The 12,378-nt window shown below is 40.0% G+C and overlaps 2 protein-coding genes across 5 annotated transcripts in view; both read left to right on the top strand.

Moving 5' to 3' along the window:
- The first annotated feature begins 409 nt into the window (after positions 1-409).
- htatip2 (HIV-1 Tat interactive protein 2) lies at positions 410-8,472 on the top strand. The gene is made up of 7 exons (XM_061702152.1): positions 410-816; positions 1,774-1,963; positions 2,054-2,161; positions 3,132-3,269; positions 3,385-3,446; positions 7,172-7,395; positions 7,651-8,472. Exons 1-6 carry the CDS (start codon positions 692-694, stop codon positions 7,386-7,388), a joined length of 840 nt encoding a protein of 279 aa, XP_061558136.1. The 5' UTR covers positions 410-691; the 3' UTR covers positions 7,389-7,395; positions 7,651-8,472.
- Positions 8,473-11,706: 3,234 nt separating this feature from the next.
- prmt3 (protein arginine methyltransferase 3) overlaps positions 11,707-12,378 on the top strand; it is an 88,285-nt gene continuing 87,613 nt past the window's right edge. For 2 of the 4 annotated variants that reach the window (XM_061670105.1, XM_061670102.1), the window contains exon 1: positions 11,713-11,756. In XM_061670105.1, the coding sequence (XP_061526089.1) occupies positions 11,735-11,756 (22 nt within the window). In that variant the 5' untranslated portion in view covers positions 11,713-11,734. Of the gene's footprint in view, positions 11,757-12,378 lie in introns of all 4 variants that reach the window. The other 2 variants (XM_061670104.1, XM_061670106.1) reach the window with 2 other exon arrangements.

Here is a 12,378-nt window from a genome sequence, read left to right as displayed (position 1 = left end):
TCTCGGCTGGCCTGTGAACGCCTCAGGATCCCCCTTGGAAGAGGACGAAATGGCTGGGAAGGGAGAAGTCTGGGCTTCCCTGCTTAAGCTGCTGCCCCCGCCTCGGATACGTGAAAGAAAATTTAAGGATGGATGGATGATGTATTTTATTTGTATGGATCTTTTTTATTATTTAATGTTTGGGGACTATAGTAAAGGAATGGTAGTGGCGGAGTGATATGTGGTGATGAGGCCAAGTGTAACGGCCAGAAAAAAAGTTGCACTGGAGTCGTATCGCAAAATAAAGTTTCCTGTGGAGCTATTCCCTCTCCGGATTCTGTTTTTTTTTTTATTTTTTACCCACGACATCCGATTAGGAATAATATTACACCACTGGAGTGTTACACGAGTGATGTAATCGTAGCCATCGCCACCCGGAAGTATGTGTGACGTTGCGGTGATGAGGTCTGGGTTCGAGGTTTGTTTTAACAATCTACCAGCTCAGCATTTCAAAGAGAAAGCGGGGGGGAGATATCTGACGTCGCTGCTCATTTTAATTACTGCAATGTGAAGATAAAATACAAAAACTTCTAGACATATTACACGTTTACAGAGAAACATACTGTATGTGCAGTAGTGTGAGTGTGGGTTCTTCCGAGCAGCAGGAAGACGGGCGCGATACAACCAGGAAGTGTCAGTGTTGTTCGTACTGATGCCTCTTATCAAACTACCAGACGTCACATTAAGAAAAGCTACAATATTCTTAGCCCTCTCGGTCGTCATCGTCGCAGTTGTTCTCAAGGGTTTCGACGACCCTGAGCCAGCTCACCTCGCCAGGTAAAGATCGCTGCTTGCCTGCTTGACACCTACGGCTGTTCTAATTGTGCTAAAGCTACTAGCTAGAAATCCGTATGTTAATTGTGTTATTCACGTGCACTCAATCAAGCGAAAAATATTTTGAATGGTCCCCGTTCACAATAGACATCCATCGGCTCTAATATACAGAACTGAATGGTGGTTTGACGTGGTGTGTAACTGCACCACTGACCACTGTTTTCAATATTTATTTTCAGAATCAAAATCCTCTTTATTTGCTAAGTATGTCCAAAAAACACACAAGGAATTTGTCTCCGGTAGTTGGAGCCGCTCTAGTACGACAACAGACAGTCAATTCGGTTACCTAGCTACAGTTTCTCCTCAAAATTAAGTAACACCCTGAGGAAAACACATTTGTTCGATTACATTTACTTTCAATCTTTAACTAGATGGACAAATTAACAAAATATTGGTTCATTACAAACTACTGTTGTAACCGTGTAACCTGTGCTAATACTTTATGTATAATTAGGAATGAGGGTTGAATAATTTGGAGAGCAACTACATGACATGTAACCACATTTACTGTGACAATGTTAATTTAATACTTATGTCAGATTTAAGGCATCCTTTTTGGCACAGATCTTGTAATAGATTTGATTAAACTGATTTGAGTATATAAGTCCACTGGTTTCTTTGAACTGCACATTGATTTTGTTTTAAACGGTGTCAAGCATTGATCAACTGCATACCTTTTTTACACTGTATTTTGTAAACATAAACTACTCTATAAAAAAATATATAATCAAATTTATAATCATTTATTGTCAGCGTGTCCTGCTATCATTATTAAAATAAACAAATTTAGATGATAACATGTTTCTCGCATGTTGTTTATGCTTGCCTGCACAATGTGATTTGTGAACATTTGCTGAAGATATGCACAAATGGTAAGATCCTTGTATTACTGCCACACAGAATGACTTCAGATATGAAAACTCTGGAGGAAAATTTCAGGCAGCAAAATAAGAGCTGTTTCATACTTGGGGCATCTGGGGAGACCGGGAAGGTGCTGCTTCAAGAGTTACTACAGTGCAACATCTTCTCCAAGATCACCCTCATCGGAAGAAGGCAGCTCAACTTTGAGGGCAAAGTGTTCGAAAACCTGGTCAGTGGACCGACTATGAAGCCATGTGACACATCTCCCGATGAGGTTGTATTGATATTCTTCTTCACATTGTGTCTTATCTGCCTCCAGGTTCAAGAGGTGGTGGACTTTGAAAAACTTGAGGATTATGCTGCTGCCTTCCAGGGCCATGACGTTGGCTACTGCTGCCTGGGAACAACCAGGGCAAAAGCAGGGGCTGTAAGTTAAACAAACAGAATACAAGAGAATATGGCTTCACTGGTCCCACCATGGAGAAATGCCAGTTTTGCAGCAAAGTGGACAGTAATCTGCACAGTGTACCCAAGCATAAGTTAGAAAATATCACAACATATTATTTATGTCCATAGCTACATCACCAACAGTGATCAGAAGCAGCGTGGCAACTGATATGTATTAATAAATACTATACATAAATGTAGTTTGAATCCAAATAGCAAAACTATCATCAGTGTAATGACAAATGCATGAATAAGTTATATATTAACAGTGTTATACAGGCTGTTGACAGCAATGCAGGTTATTAAGTGTTACAGCAGCAGGAAGGCTGGACCTGTGGTACATCTTCACACATTTGGGTTGAAGGAGTGTGTTACTGAAGGAGCTGCTGAGGGTTTTCATGATCTCCTGTATTTTATGGGCGTCAGTGATCATCATAGATGACAGCACGTACTCCAGAGGATATCCCAGGGCCTGCCTGATCAGCCTGTTTGGTTTGCTGCCCCAGCAGACCACTCCCTAAAAAATAGCCACTGCCACTATTCATACAATAGAAATAGTCATAAATTAAAATAAAATGTTCTCAGACAGGCCCCCTGTACGCCAAAGAACCTAAGCTGTACAGAATTTGGCCAAGTCACAAACATGAAACATAATAATAGCCAAGTAGGAAGTGATTTGAAACTCATGCTGTTGCCAGACACAAATAGAGGAGTAAATTTTGAGTGGTTACATATCATTGTCTATCAAGTTGCTCGCTACAATAAACCTGACAAAGAGAGAAGTTTGCAATCATCGTGACAAAGAGAAAAATCAACAGTTTTTGAAGATTACTGTGATGGTTCAACAGAAATTTGCTAATGTTTCTGTTGTTTAAATTGTTTAAATGTGTGTTTGCTTGGCAAACATAATTATTATTGCTAATTCCTATGGTATATCGTTCTGATTTCAGCAAGGATTCATCCGAGTTGATCATGACTATGTATTAAAATCTGCTGAGCTCGCCAAAGCTGGAGGCTGCAAACAATTCCACCTGGAGTCGTCAAGAGGAGCTGATAAAAGCAGCAACTTCCTCTACCTCAAAGTGAAGGTGTTTCTCCTTACTGAATATTACTTTTGCTTTACCCCAAATATGATTATTGTTGATCTTTTTCTTATGAAATCCTGACTTTGGAGCGTTACTAAAAGCAATGCATTTCTTTTAGGGACAAGTGGAAGCAGATATACAAGCGTTGGATTTTGACAGATATGCCGTTTACAGACCTGGGTAAGTTAGCCTTGAATTTGAAACCTTACAAAACAATTAACTTTACAACAAAAACAAGAAGAGGGTAATGTGTGGAAAGCAGCATACTGTTTGGTTATATGTAAGGATTTGAACTGAGTTTGGGAAATCACTCCCAATAAACATTGGCTGTGTTAAAGTGCTAAAACAGTTGATACCAGCTATGGCGCGGGTATCCTTAAAATTTCCAACTCAAGACCCAAATTACTTGTTTTGTTCCTCCCCGGCATCCAGACAACTTGTATGTATTCCTGTCATGTCAAAATATGCCGAAATATACACTAAATAATAGTAAACACAACACACATGGATCAAAAAGCAATTTTCCAAGAAAATGTTGCCCTGCTTGATAATCAAAATAGCTTATGCCATTTTATTTTGACAGTCTAAGGTTAAATAGAAAAGTCACTCACCACATATTTTGTTTCCAAAGTTCAAAGTATTGGAAAGGCTATTATACTGTATTTTAAACGGTGAGTTTGCAGTGTTAAAACTGCTAGCAAGATTTGAATGTAGTCTCACTTCCCTCCACTCCGGATTGCTGACCAAAGCCACGCCCCTCACTAATGCGGATGAGATGTGCACTGTAAGTAATGTGCACTTTAAACAAGCCGACATTAGGCACGGCTGCTACGCTGGTAGCACGGTGATGTCATCGTTTACGCACCGTAAATATGGCCTCTGCCGACGCAGCTCGTATGCGACAGAGATCTTGTTTTTAACTACTTATAAGTTGTTTTTATCAAGCGTTTTTTAAAATGTATAAAAACAATCATAACTACTATGCGGAAGAGACAAAGGACCTCCATCTTGATAAATGACATGACGTTCACGATGAGTAGTGCACAAGTACACATTCGATCAGAATAGATCACGTCGCATGTAAACAGTTGAGCAGAGATCTACAATCAGAATCATTTCAATCGGAATGGCCAAAAAGTCTCCATGTAAACCTAGCGACTGTGTGGTTGGTTCGCTGAAGATGACCCCTTCACCTGTCAATCAAATATACATTGACGTTCGCTGTAGTCATCTACTAGCTGAATGTGTGCCACTGAGGTTATGCTTAATAAACAGTTCACGTCCCTGTGTGTGTTAATTAGGGACTAACACACACAACAAGTCGGAGCGAAGCTCTGATGTTTTAAATGACATTGCTGCGGTGGAGCGAGCTGTTTAGCTCCTTAACTTGTTAGCTCACGAGCTAATGACCTAGCTTGCACAACAACACAACAAACAGTTAACTTTCACTCAAGTGTCCCTGTTTTGTGAATCAATGCACTGCACATGGAGCAAGGCTGTGGAGTAATGGACAGCGCCAACACCGGCAAGAGTGTACCGGTCCGCCAGCGTTCCATGAGTCCACTAGCTACTAATGACACAGGTGTCCAAATCGCTCTCTCTGTGCTCCACAACGCCGGCTCACCACAATGATGACAATTTATCGAGTCTGCAAAAACTATTGTGTCCATTTTATTTATCGAACGATAAGTCGATATAGTAATAACATGACAGGCCTATCTGTTACCCACTTGGAACGGCGGAGGCCATTACGCTCTCCTCAAAAGTAAACCAAAATAAACATGCCTGACTACCTTGACATGCATGTCACCTAGTATTACCGGTACATTATAGTATCCTGTTTTTTTTTTTACAAAATGTCTTCACACCAAGAAGATAGACTGATACATCTTACCAATCAATGTACATGAATGAAGTTGGGACAAACTTGACAATTTCCATTTTCTGATGCTTAGTGGAGTACCAAAGTAACTGATCCAGACTGTAGAGTTTCAAAACCTGCTGTTGGGTAAAGCAACCACAGCATGACAATGGAAAAGGGAGGATACAACCAGCATTATTTCATCAAACTGTTCTACAACCCCAATTCCAATGAAGTTGTGAAGTTGTGTTAAACATAAATAAAAACAGAATGCAATGATTTTCAAATCATGTTCAACCTATATTTAATTGGATACACTACAAAGACAATATATTTAATGTTCAAATTGATAAACTTTATTGTTTATAGCAAATCATTACTAACTTAAAATTTTATGGCTGCAACATGTTCCAAAAAAGCTGTAACAGAGTCATGTTTACCACTTTGTTACATCACCTTTTCTTTTAACAACATTCAATACGTTTGGGAACTGAGGGCACTAATTGTTGAAGCTTTGTAGGTGGAATTCTTTCTCATTCTTGCTTGATGTACAGCTTCAGCTGTTCAACAGTCCGGGATCTCCGTTGTCATATTTTATACTTCATAATGCGGCACACATTTTCAATGGGAGATAGGTCTGGGCTGGAGGCAGGCCAGTCTTGTACCTGCACTCTTTCACAACGAAGCCACGCTGTAGTAACACGTGCAGAATGTGGTTTGCCATTGTCTTGCTGAAATAAGCAGGGGCATCCATGAAAAAGACGTTGTTTGGATGGCAGCATATTTCTCCAAAACCTGTATGTACCATTCAGCATTAATGGTGCCTTCACAGTTACCCATGCCATTGGCACTAACACAGCCCCATGCTATGACAGATGCTGGCTTTTGAACTTTGCTTCCATAACAGTCCGGATGGTTCTTTTCCTCTTTGGCCCGGAGGACGCGATGTCCACCATTTCCAAAAACTCTTTGAAATGTGGACTCGTCAGACCACAGAACACTTTTCCACTTTGCATCAGCCCATCTTAGATGAGCTCGGCCCAGAGAAGCCGGCGGCGTTTCTAGGTGTTGTTGATAAATTGCTTTTGTTTTGCATAGTAGAGTTTCAAGTTGCACTTACGGATGTAGCGCCGAACTGTATTTACTGACATTGGTTTTCTGAAGTGTTCCTGAGACCATGTGTTGATATCATTTACACATTGATGTCAGTTTTTGATGCAGCTGCCGCCTGAGGGTTCGAAGGAAACGGCATTCAATGTTGGTTTTCGGCCTTGCCGCTTACATGCAGTGATTTCTCCAGATTCTCTGAACCTTTTGATGACGATATGGACCGTAGATGATGAAATCCCTAAATTCCTTGCACTTGTACGTTGAGGAAGATTGTCCTTAAACTGTTCGACTATTTTCTCACGCACTTGTTCACAAAGAGGTGAACCTCGCCTCATCTTTGATGTGAATGGCTGAGCAATTCAGGGAAGGTCCTTTTATACCCAATCATGGCACCCACCTGTTCACCTGTGGGATATTCCAAACAGGTGTTTGATGAGCATTCCTCAACTTTCTCAATCTTTTTTGCCACCTGTCCCAGCTTTTTTGGAACGTGTTGTAGCCATAAAATTCTAAGTGAATGATTATTTGCTAAAAACAATAAAGTTTATCAGTTTGAACATTATATATCTTGTCTTTGTATTGTATTCAATTAAATATAGGTTGAACGTGATTTGCATTTGTATTCTGTTTTTATTTATGTTTAACAAAACGTCCCAACTTCATTGGAATTGGGGTTGTACATTCATGATCGTCCCTGCTGTTGATGTGTGACGTCAGATTTTTTCATTACAATGAAACTGGTGTAAAACGATTCACCCCAAGTTGGCAAGAAGGTTTTCAATCCACTTTTCTTTGTTGGACATCAAAAATGTCTGTATTCCCATTCTTCTCAAACACAGCACCCATTGGCCGAGAACATTAGTGTAGGCCATTCTTACACATCTAATCTAGTGTCTCTGTTTGGTTGTTTTATTTTTGTGTTGCTTTCCAACAGGGTTTTGCTGGTGGACAGACAGCAGAGTCGTCCTGGCGAGTGGCTGGCCAGGCAGTTCTTCACTGCAGTCTCTGCTGTTTGCTCCACATCCATGTCCATCCCCATCCAAACAGTGGCGAAGGCTATGGTGTCAAACACTGTGCTTCAGCCTGAACAAAAGGTTGAGATCCTGGAGAACAAAGCCATCAACACTCTGGGGAAAAGTGATAAGAAGTAACTCTCTGGTGAGTTTAGTGACTTTGAAACTGAGTTACTTTTAAAACCTATTGTAATGTCCAGGAAAATGCCCAGTTTTACTTGTTGATTTCCATCCTTGGGCACTTATTTCAAATAACATATTTTGATGTATTCTCACCTAAACACGACAACGTGCAACTATAGATTTTGTGTAATGATAGCAGTTATTGCTACTTTTGAAATAAAGTTTTACTGATATGAAATACATTTTATTTATAACAACTCCTGATTTCCCATTTCAGGTCTATGGAGTTGGTAGCAGGCAACTTACAGCTCAGGTTCATTGCATCATGTCAAGGATTGTAATTAATTTGTTCCATTTTCCATACCGCTTCTCCTCACTAGGGTCGTGCGCGTGCTTTATTGATCTCTGACTTCTGGAGAGGAAAATATTTATATCTTCTGCTGCAAAATGTTAAGTACAGGGATTTTAACACAGATAATTCACATTTCTTATATTGTGAGAACCACTGCCTTAAATGTTGCTTACTCATTTGCATGCGTTGAATGTTTATGATGGTGTTGGTTTAAATATAATTTACTTCAGTCAATGGTGGTTTGGTATATTGAGATAACGGCAAATAACATTTTAAATTGTTTAGATCTCATTGTACTGTAATCACTTTAAATCAATTTGTCAATAAATGCGACTTGCCTTGTTGGAGAGCATGAACAAATTTTTTCGTTAGTTTCTTGTGTAGTAGCGCCCCCTTGTGAACAAATGGTTTTCCGCAACTGTGTTTTGAAAGTCTCCGTTTTTTTTCCCCCCACATGATGGAAAGTCATAGGTAAATAAAAAATGGCTCCTATATTTATTATAATTAATAAATGGTTCATACATGTAGGACATGCATTCAACATGGAACTTTCTTTTTTTACTTCGAAATATAATGAAATGTTATATTTACCGCTCCACGAATGAGGAAAGAAACCTGATGAGCTCATATTCCATGTACTTTGACAGCTGGTAAAAGCTAAAATATATATTTTTCAATTGTCATTAGGTCAAAGCAAAATTAAAACAATTTGTAGAGTTTATGTATACTGTGTTTATTTGTTTGTGTGTATACAACCCCAATTCCAATGAAGTCGGGAGGTTGTGTTAAAACAAATAAAAACTGAATACAGTGATTTGCAAATCACGTTCAACCTATATTTAATGTTCAAACTGATAAACTTAATTGTTTTTAGCAAATAATCATTAACTTAGAATTGTATGGCTGCAACACGTTCCAAAAAAGCTGGGACAGGGTCATGTTTACCACTGTGTTACATCAGCTTTTCTTTTAACAACATTCAATAAGCGTTTGGGTACTGAGGACACTAATTGTTGAAGCTTTGAAGGTGGAATTCTTTCCCATTCTTGCTTGATGTACAGCTTCAGCTGTTCAACAGTCCGGGGTCTCCGTTGTCGTATTTTACGCTTCATAATGCGCCACACATTTTCACTGGGAGAAAGGTCTAGACTGCAGGCCGGCCGGTCTAGTACCGCACTCTTTTACGACGAAGCTACGCTGTTGTAACACATGCAGACTGTGGTTTGGCATTGTCTTGCTGAAATAAGCAGGGGTGTCCATGAAAAATAATTGCTTGGATGGCAGCATATGTTTCTCCAAAACCTGTATGTACCTTTCAGCATTAATGATGCCTTCACAGATGTGTAAGTTACCCAGGCTGTTGGCACTAACAAAGCCCCAAACTATCACAGATGCTGGCTTTTGAACACTGCGTCCATAACAGTCCGGATGTTCTTTTCCTCTTTGGCCCGGAGGACACGACGGCCACAATTTCCAAAAACAATTTGAAATATGGACTCGTCGGACCACAGAACACTTTTCCACTTTGCGTCAGTCCATCTTAGATGAGCTCGGTCCCAGAGAAGCCGGCGGCGTTTCTGGGTGTTGTTGATAAATGGCTTTTGCTTTGCATACTAGAGTTTCAAGTTGCACTTACGGATGTACCGCTGAACTGTATTTACTGACATTGGTTTTCTGAAGTGTTCCTGAGCCCATGTGGTGATATCCTTTACACATTGATGTCGGTTTTTGATGCAGTGCCGCCTGAGGGATCGAAGGTCACGGGCATTCCAATGTTGGTTTCCGGCCTCGCCGCTTACATGGAGTGATTACTCCAGATTCTCTGAACCTTGTGATGATAATATGGACCGTAGATGATGAAATCTCTAAATTCCTCGCAATTGTACGTTGAGGAACATTGTCCTTAAACTGTTCAACTATTCTCTTATGCACTTGTTCACGAGGTGAACCTCGCCCCAGCTTTGCTTGTGAATGACTGAAGAATTCAGGGAAGCTCCTTTTCTACCCAATCATGGCACCCATGTGTTCCCAATTAGCCTGTTCACCTGGGGGATGTTCTGAACAGGTGTTTGATGAGCATTCCTCAACTTTTTCAGTCTTTTTTGCCACCTGTCCCAGCTTTTTTGGAATGTGTTGCAGGCATAAAATTCTATGTTAATGATTATTTGCTGAAAACAATTAGGTTTATCAGTTTTAACATTAAATATCTTGTCTTTGTAGTGTATTCAATTAAATATAGGTTTAACAATATTTGCACATAATTGTATTCTGTTTTTATTTATGTTTAACACAACGTCCCAATTGGAATTGGGGTTGTTCATCACCTACAAAGACCTAACGTTAGGAGGTGGCCATCGTCACCGTGGATGCAGCACTTAATCCAAATGAAGAACAGCTGAGTTCGTCTGAGGGCGTTTACAAATAATCTAGGTACAAGTAGCTATTGAAACTAGATGAACAATGAGTCTCATAGGTTTTACGAGGTAAATTGTGCCAGTGGTTCAGTGCTGTATCATTAGAATGGCTAACTGATTATATTTAACAATGCTTTTGCAACCTCCTTGTGCTGTGCTTTTGGCTTCAGGTTGGTCATATAAAAAGGAGGGGGGGGGGGGGTCAAAGAGGTAATATCTGCTGCTAACTCAACTTTGATGAGTGGAGAAATACTTTAGTTTTTTCAGTTCAGGGTGTGCCCCGCCTCCTGCCCGATGATAGCTGGGATAGGCTCCAGTGAGGAGAAGTGGCTGAGAAAATGGAGACAACGGAGACCCCGGAGTGTTGAACAGCTGAAGCTGTACATCAAGCAAGAATGGGAAATCATTCCACCTACAAAGCTTCAACAATTAGTGCCCTCAGTTCCCAAACGTTTATTGAATGTTGTTAAAAGAAAAGGTGATGTAACACAGTGGTAAACATGAATCTGTCCCAGCTTTTTTGGAACTTGTTGCAGCCATAAAATTCTCAGTCAGTTTTTGTAGTGTATTCAATTAAATACAGGTTGAACATTATTTTCAAATCATTGTATTCTGTTTTATTTATGTTTAACACAACGTCCCAATTAATTGGAATTGGGGTTGTACATTAAATTGTTCCATTCTAGTTCTATGGTCCGTGCTTTTCATTGATTTCTTTTTCAATCCAATAATTTCAATGATTTCATCATTAAAATAGCGGAATTTTCATATTTCGTGTTCAAATGCATAGGAAGCGCAGCTTCGAGTCATCGATCCCATGATGCTTCAAGAGACCACGCACACACCCATTCAGGCAGGCTGTGATTGGTCCGTGGCTTCACACACACGCACACACACACACACACACACACACACACACACACACACACACACACACACACACACTAGTGTTTCCTCATTACATCGCCAATAATATACGTTTTATCACACATGTACTGCACTTACTGACGTTTAACAGACTGTCTAATATATTTAATGAAAGCGTGTGACATTTAGTCTTTCTTATCGACCAGAAAAGCCACTAAAGGTGCACAGTGGAGTCTGGTATGTACGGTGCCACAACCAGCATGTGGCAGTGTTGAGTTGAGCTTTATAGAGCTCCAGAGTCACTTGACGTAGTCAGTGCCTCACCAATCATGAATCTCACCGCACGTCCCTGATGTAAATGATCTCAATCATTTTAGTCCAGAACCCCTTAGTTTTTCTTTCGTAATAAAAACTGAACTCTTTTTTATTGTTTGTATTTTTATTTTAAACTTGATCTGAACCATCTGTTTTTTTCTTATCTATACCCATTTTTAATACAACTACAATTTTCTATGCTCCATTGTACACTTACCAATACATTAATAAAAACGACTCTTTAAAAAATAGATTGAGTTTTCTCAATCTATTTTCAAACTCAGTGTACTGTATTCGAGCATAGGCTCGTGGTTTGCAGCGACATCTGGTGGAAGTGTACGCCGGAAGTGTCACTGGTACGTACCGTGCGTCATCTTAAGTCACCAGGAAGTAATCGGGGTAACAGCAGCATCATGGCAGAATGCACAGACGCACGTGAGTCTCCGACAAATAACAAATATACGAGATGGTATCACTGGAAAATAGACATAACTTAAACCACGCGTTTCAGCACGTGATGAGCAACCTAGCCTATCCAGTGAATGTGGTGTTGGCACATGTGTTATCGGCTGCTACCTAATTCACGTATGACAACAGGAGAATCCTATTCAGCGCTAAACTTTGTTTTTTGATTTTTGTTTTTTTTTTAACTAGAAAACAACTCCTTGAGGTCAACGTCTTGTTTTACGAATGATTTGGCCGAGAAGGCGCAGCACAATTCACGTAATAGCAATCTCCATAGAACACACTATACATAAAAGTAAACAAAACATAGAGAACCTACCACCTTACAGTTGCACTTCGATAGACTACCATCCACCCAGAATGGATAGCAGTAAATACTGAATAAATGTACAAAATAACTATCACAACACAATGAGGAAGGTTAACGGTCACGTCAATACATGAAAGTGCTGCTACACGTCAGAGCAGGAACAACTGATAGCAAGAAATACAGCAACTTTTACGTAAGTTAAACCATACATAGAGACCAACGAGGCTAGTTTGAGTCGACTCGGAAGGTCATTACAGGACCAAGGGCCAAAATAAAATAGGC

Source organism: Phycodurus eques, chromosome 2 (assembly GCF_024500275.1).
Source record: "Phycodurus eques isolate BA_2022a chromosome 2, UOR_Pequ_1.1, whole genome shotgun sequence".
Lineage (NCBI taxonomy): Eukaryota > Metazoa > Chordata > Actinopteri > Syngnathiformes > Syngnathidae > Phycodurus > Phycodurus eques.
The sequence above is the reverse complement of the archived record's forward strand: the minus strand, read 5'-3'. Positions and strand labels throughout refer to the sequence as shown.

Excerpts from the sequence above, each read along its gene's own strand:
- htatip2 (XM_061702152.1), top strand. The coding sequence starts at position 692 with ATGCCTCTTATCAAACTACCAGACGTCACATTAAGAAAAGCTACAATA. Across the intron at positions 2,162-3,131 it reads CCAGGGCAAAAGCAGGGGCT|CAAGGATTCATCCGAGTTGA; the intron begins GTAAGTTAAACA and ends TTCTGATTTCAG. Across the intron at positions 3,270-3,384 it reads TCCTCTACCTCAAAGTGAAG|GGACAAGTGGAAGCAGATAT; the intron begins GTGTTTCTCCTT and ends CATTTCTTTTAG.